This window comes from Octopus bimaculoides, chromosome 14 (assembly GCF_001194135.2).
Source record: "Octopus bimaculoides isolate UCB-OBI-ISO-001 chromosome 14, ASM119413v2, whole genome shotgun sequence".
Taxonomy (NCBI): domain Eukaryota; kingdom Metazoa; phylum Mollusca; class Cephalopoda; order Octopoda; family Octopodidae; genus Octopus; species Octopus bimaculoides.
In genome coordinates this window covers 28,978,394-28,985,667 of record NC_068994.1, presented here as the reverse complement: position 1 = coordinate 28,985,667, position 7,274 = coordinate 28,978,394, and the positions used below count along the sequence as shown (strand labels likewise).

The window sequence follows — 7,274 nt, the reverse complement described above, 5'->3', positions numbered from 1 at the left end:
TTATTAAATTCATTTTAAAACTGAGTTTGTATCAAAGAACCAAGTGTACTTTCAGGTGGGTTGGTATCAAAAGGGTTAATAATAGGATTGCTTGACCAGGACTGACATAAAGCTAAATAACAGCTATGATAAAACTAGGTTGTTTTTTTTTTCTTTTTGTAACCCCAGGTCAGTCCTCATCAAGTAAACACATAGCATACATTTAATCCACCAACTGCCTAGGTGCAACTCACAGGCCTTTTGTTGTATCCACCCAACTGATGACTCTTCCATACACTCTGACATAGTGATTCATTCTGTGGGATGAAGTCACTTTCTCTACCTTTGCCCAATCTGTTTCTAATATTTAGCCCCAGGTAAGCCCTGATTGGGCAGACCCATAATCAGAGACAATACAGCCATGACCACCTAGTCATTTTTCTTGGCACAATACACTGAGGACCATATCATCCAGTATATCCTTTTGTTTTGAACAAAAAGGTGTGGGTTGAGAAAAATTTGGCTCTGTTCCTAGTTGGTTGTGTGATCACATAGAAGCCTCTTTGTTGATTCAGATAATTATGGCCACAGCAGAGATGGACAGCATGAACTTGGTCAGAGTACAACAGTTGCTATTCCCTCATTGTTGGATCATGGTTACTCAACAGTTGCTATTCCCTCATTGTTGGATCATGGTTACTCCCTAAATCCTTTCTTCCTCATTATTTCCTATTATGTTTCTCCAGAGACAGTAACTATGCAGTAACAAGTTACTGTAGAAGCCTCTACTCAGTCACTCTCTCTAATAGAAATAGCAACCAAATTTCCCGCATATTATACCCTACTACCTTAGAAATTGAAAATATGCATTAGATCATAGAATCTTAGACACCTCAAGAAGAAAAACAAATAAAAAACATTGATCTTGTATGTTAACGCTTTTGATCATAGATGCTGTGGGGGTAAAAAACAAAAACAGCCCAATATCTTTGTTCTGTTTTACTTAATTTGTTTTATATTATTTCAAACTTGATTTTTCCCCTAATTTCTTTGTTTTCTTTTTCTTTTTACAGTATTCATTGACAAAGGACACTTTTTTTTCTTGCTACAGCTGAAGATGTGAGAAGATAAAGCAAGACAGCAGTTACTTGATAAACAAGGGCAAATGATGTTCTGTGATCCATATTGAACTCATAGCATACCAAGAGTCTTGTCATTACATTAATTTTATATATATATATATATATATATATATATTTATATTTATATATGAAAATGTTAATGCTGGCATACTTTTGTATTAATACCAAAATCTAGAGTATTATTGCCACATTCAAGACTGTCTCAATCTTGATACAATATTTATGTAGTTAAACACACAACATATAATAACCCCCATGCTCATACTATAAACACACAATGTCAAAGACCAAGATATCAACACTTGCCAAATTCTGATTTCAGTTTTCATTAAAGAAGGGTGTGACATTGGACTTTATTTCAGCTCATATTTATACCCATGCTACCTAATGTCTACAGTAGTAGCTAGATAGTTTTAGTATCTCAAAAGGTAGTTGATGGCACACTCTATTAGACATTGATTCTAATGAACTACTCAGTGGAGTTCTATAACTCCATTGTTCCTTAGGGTAGCAAGAATTGTTTATCTATTTTCTCTTCCTCACTCTCTCTATCTGTCTTCAACTTCCTTGCTAATAATTTTTAAATTTTTCACCTTATCTCTCAGTTTTAAAGGCCAGTAGTTTTTATTTATTTATTTTTTTTTTGTAAGAAAATCATCATCTTCATCCATTCCTTGTGTCTCACCGTTCCATTCAGCTAACTAGTCACACTTCATTACATTTCAGCATGCATTACTGTCACCTCCCATCAGCTGCAATATCTATGCATTATATATCTTTAACTATTTTATAACATCTCTATTGAAATTGTGCAGCAGTTGCAATGTTCACTTCCAGAAATCAGCTGGACATTTGTCTAGTCAATCGATGGCTCAAAATACTTTGGTCACATTACTGCTAACATTGCTGTGAAACTGCTAAGATAATAGGGCCACTACTGCACCAGACCAAACACTGCTACCTCATTGTTCCGCATTACATTAATTACACACCACTCTGTCATTAATCCCTAGCACTCGCTGCAATTTCCACCTGACCGTTCTTATACAAAAAAAAAAAATCACATAGTCGTGTGTGCAAGCACACATGCACGCACACATGCGTGCAACCTAACCTCCCCTATTTTTTGCATTCTCCATTATGAATCACATGATCAACACATCGAACTTTGAACTTTCTGAGGCCATCCACAATATGGAGCGGTCACACAGCTGTGACATCTGTGGCAAGGGTTTCACCCGCTACGATAACTTGGAGCGGCACAGGCTGTCCCATCGGGTTGACAAACCCTTCCGCTGTGACACTTGTGGCAAGAGTTTTTCACAGAAATCCCACCTGAAGCAGCATAAGGTAATCCACACAGGTGTGAAACCATTCAAATGCCATTTGTGTGGATCAGCCTTCAGCCAAAATGGCAACTTGACACGTCATATGAAGACTCATGGCATTGCCCCAACCATCAGCACACAGCACCATGACAACCAGAGTGAAACATACATGCACACACATTCGCAAATCTATGCAAACGATAAGCCTTTTAAGTGCAACGTCTGCGGTGCAGCTTTTTCTCGAAATGGTGACCTCACGCGACATTTTCGCACTCATGAGGAGTCACTCCTACCGCAGAACAACCCAAATTTTAATTCTGGATATGGGAGCAGTAGTGGAAGTGGAGGGAACAGCAGTGGGGGAAGAGGTGGTGGTAGCGGTGGTGATGGTGGAGGAGGTGGTGGGAGTAGCGGAGGTGGAAACCCGGGGTTCAGCTCTTCATACAACAATAATGACAACCCTTTCAACTGCCGAGCCTGCTGGAAGGCTTTCACTGAGCGAACTGATGCAGGACTACATGAGCGCATTCATGCTGCACTTTTGCCATACCGGTGCGAACTATGTGGCAAGGCCTTCGCTGAGAACAGCTACCTAACTCGCCACAAGAGGGCGCACACAAGGGAGAAGCTGTTCAACTGCGAAGTCTGCAACAAGTCATTTAGTCAGAAGTCACACTTGAAGGTACATCATCGCATCCACACAGGCGAACGACCATTCAGGTGTGGGCTGTGCGGCTATGCATTCGCTCGCAAAGACCATCTGGAGCGGCATCAGAGGAACAACAAAAACGGTGGTAAACTAAGCTGTGTGCCACGGCAGCAGCATGCAACATCAGCAACCACTGTAGCCACTACTGTCCCTGCCAATGACAGTGGACAACAAGTGTCCTCTAATGCCGGCAGCACAATCAGTGTGTCGCAGCAGACCACGTCACACGAGGTGCAGCCTCAACAAGATGCAGATGTGCCTCATTATATGAATATATGACCCTGTCGAGAACAGAAATGTATCCTGGGGAATTGGTTGTAGCTGGTCAGCTTAATTGGAGGTGGAGGGGGAATCAAGAAAAAAGCAATGAACATTTCAGCCATTTGGGCCATTGCTGTCCACTGGTCAAGTTTAGTTGACTTTTTTATTGTTTATTTTTTTGTTTTTATATTTTTCTCCATGATTTCCTCCTCCTCTTGTTCTACAGTGATGATGATAGTGATGGCAATGGTGATTGTTCAACTATATCTCCACCTTCTCCCACCTCTAATCCTTTCTCTCATTAACTTTTACTTAATCTCTTTTTTCCCTTTCAGTTTCACTTTTCTCCACCCCATCCTCTGTATCAAGGACAATATTACACACTGAATGTTCTATGCCGCCAGAACAAACCAAAGAAAAGAAACCAATGCACACACACACACACATACACACACACACACACACAAGGTAACATTGAAAGAGAAGGAAGAGGAGTTGGTGGAGAAGGTTAAACAATAACAACAAAACTAAAAGAAAACAAACAAAACTGATATTTTGAATGACTTGTTCTTTTTTTTTTATTCTAATAATGTCTCTTTTTATTGTGCTTGTTGTTATTATTTGAGTTCAAATCCAGTCAAGGAGAGTTTTGCCTTTCATCCCTTTGGGGTTGATAAAATAATGTACCAGTCAAATACTGGGATCATCATAATCAACAAAACTCCTTCCCAAAAGTTAATCCTAAATTAAAACTAATTATCATAATTTTGGCAGAATCGTTAGAGCATCTGACAAAATGCTTTGTGATTTTTGTTCTAGCTTTTTCTTTTACTTGTTTCAGTCTGTGGACTGCAGCAACAGGGTTTAGTTGAAAAAATTGATCCCAGTACTTATTTTTGTAAGCCTGATACTTATTCTATCAGTCATTTTTACTGAACTGCTCAGTTATGGGGGATGTAAACAAATCAACACTGATTGTCAGACAGTGGTTGGGAGGACACACATATACAATGGGCTTCTTTCAGTCTTCCAAATCCAATCACAAGGGTTTGGTCAGCCTGGAGCTATAGTAGAAGACACTTACCCAAGGTAACCACAAAGTAGGACTGAATGTGGGAGGCTAACGTCTTCCCACACAGCTTTCCAGGGTCAGTTTTCTCATTCATTCTTTGGAGGTTGATATAATAAAGTACCAGTTAAGTACTGGGGGTTAGTGTAATCAACTGATTCCTTGTCCTAAATTTGGTCTTGTACTTAAGCCAGAAATGATACAACTATGACATTAAATTGATAGAATTGGAAGAGTGACAAACAAAATAATTGCAGAATTTACAAATCTACATTCTGAATTCAAATCTTGCTAGAGTTGACTTTGCTTTTCATCTTACCTGAGTTGATTAAGTACCAGTGATCTGTTTGGTCAACTTAATCAGCTATAGACATCCATTTGCAAAGGGGGCTTATTGTGCTTTTATTAGAAAATTTTGTTAGTATAAGTCATGAGTATGGATATGTGTTTAAGAAACTCATATTGCAACCATGTGGTTTGAGATAAAGTGCCTTCTCCTATAATCCTGGGCTGAGCAATACCTCGTGAGAGGATATGGTTGATGGAAACTGTGGAAGCTCATCATATGTGTATTTGATTTTGTCCCCCACTACCACTGCTTGACAACTGGTGTTGGTTTGTTATAGCCATATACCAGCAGTTCAAGAAAAGACACCAGAAGAATAAGTATCAGGTTTTAAAATAATAAGTTTTGGGGTCGATCTGTTTGACTAAAATCTTTCAAGACGGTCCTCCCAGCCTGGCTACAGTCCAGTAACTAAAACAAATAAATGATAAAACACAAGTATGAGAATGCAAGGATGTGCGAGGGTAATGTGGCTGATGAAGAATTAGTCAGTATCTTCGGGGATAGGAGGAGGTATGATTTCCAGTGGGTGACAATACAGGGAGGGAAGGAATGGATAAAATATTTAGTCCAAGACTTGAATGATGAGAGACTGAAGGAGGAAGAAAAGAAGTTTTGCATCTTTTTTATGTTTACAAGAATGAGATGTAAAAATGTATTAACTTAAAAATTTCTTAACAAGCGTAGCTGTGTGATAAGAAGCTTGCTTCCCAACCACATGGTTCTTGGTTCAGTCCCACTGCATCGTACCTTGGGCAAGTGTCTTCTACTATAGCCTTGGGCTGACCAAAGCTTATGAGTGGATTTGGTTGACAGAAACCGAAAGAAGCCCATTGTATATATATATATATATATTTGTGTGTTTGTTCCACTATTGGTTTACAACTGATGTTGGTGTGTTTACATCCCTATAACTTATCAGTTCAGCAAAGGAGACTGGTAGAATAAGTACTAGGCTTAGAGTAAATCCTGGGGTTGATTTGTTCAACTAAAACCCCTTAAGGTGGTGCTCCAGCATGGCTGCAGTCAAACGACAAACAAATAAAAGAATAAATAATTCAATTTGCATAAAAGAAAAAGAAATTAAAATATTTGTAAAACTTTGCAATTACAATCCAACAGATGTGAATTGTTAAAGCAGATGTGGCTGTGATTAAGGTGTTTACATTATTCTGAGTTTGATCTTACTAGATGACACCTTGGGCATATGTATGAGTGTGTGTGTATTAAGAAAAATTGGCACTCCATCAATTATGACATGTGTACACTTAATGTAATTCTTAAGGAGATTCAGTGTGACACAGAATATGACAAGGCTGGCCCTTTGAACTACTGGTACAACTTTTTGCCAGCTGAGTAGACTGGAGCAACAGGAAATAAAGTGTTTTGCTCAAGGATACAACATACCTTTGTGTGTGTGTATGTATCTCACAAATGTGTGCCATTAAAAGACACACATCAGCATGAAAACTGAGGAAAAAAAACTACTGTATTTGAATTTTAAAAATATACCTTGTGTGGTAATTGTGACGTTCAGATTAAATGGACAATTCCATGAATGCTAATTCATTTTAATATTAGCAGTGGATAATATATCATCATCATCATCATTTAATGTCCTCTTTCCCATGCTTGCACGGGTCACAAGAAACTTTTTGAGGCAGATTTTCTACAGCCAGACATTTTTCATGGAAGAGTGGAATGGAACAACAAAATTGATGATGCTCATTTCTAGCCATCACATGGAGTCAAGACGAGGGTATACATAAACATACACACACACACATACACATACACATATATATCCTACCCATGCCAGCATAGAAGGCAGATGCTAAATGATGATGATATATATATACACATACAACAGGCGTCTTTCAGTTTCCACCTCCCCAATCCTTTCACAAGCTTATTTTTGACCCAAGGCTAGAAGACTCTTGCCTAAGGTATTGCACTGTGTGACTGGAGCCGAGTTCACATGTTTTGAAAGCAAACTTCTTTTATCATTTTTTTAAAAAATATAATTTGGGAGTTAAGCTTTTAAAGAAAACCAAGTAAATATGGCAGATTTCTCACAATTTTGAAGGCAGCGAGCTGGCAGAAACGTTAGCATGCTGGGCGAAATGCTTAGTGGTATTTCGTCTGTCTTTACGTTCAAATTCCGCCGAGGTCGACTTTGCCTTTCATCCTTTCAGGGTCGATAAATTAAGTACCAGTTGCATACTGGGGGTCGATCTAATCGACTGCCCCCTCCTCCAAAATTTCAGGCCTTGTGCCTAGAGAAGAAAAAAGATTTCTCACAATTTTGATCAACTTTACTTTGATTTGCTTTCAGTTTTATTGAGTGGATTTCCATTGAGGAGCTTCAGCACCCTTGCCAAAATATGTTTATTATGTGTGTTAGGCTCATGGGAAGCTTGTGGTCTTGTTGCTATTGGTC

The 7,274-nt window shown here is 38.7% G+C and overlaps 1 protein-coding gene across 5 annotated transcripts in view; it reads left to right on the top strand.

Moving 5' to 3' along the window:
- The window catches only part of LOC106870952 (zinc finger protein OZF), an 18,259-nt gene extending 14,280 nt beyond the window's left edge, over positions 1–3,979 (top strand). For all 5 annotated transcript variants that reach the window (XM_014917199.2, XM_052972795.1, XM_014917198.2 and 2 more), the window contains one exon: positions 1,053–3,979. In XM_014917199.2, coding sequence (XP_014772685.1) covers positions 2,262–3,437 — 1,176 coding nt within the window. In that variant the 5' untranslated portion in view covers positions 1,053–2,261 and the 3' untranslated portion in view covers positions 3,438–3,979. The remainder of the gene's footprint in view (positions 1–1,052) is intronic.
- Positions 3,980–7,274: the final 3,295 nt, after the last annotated feature.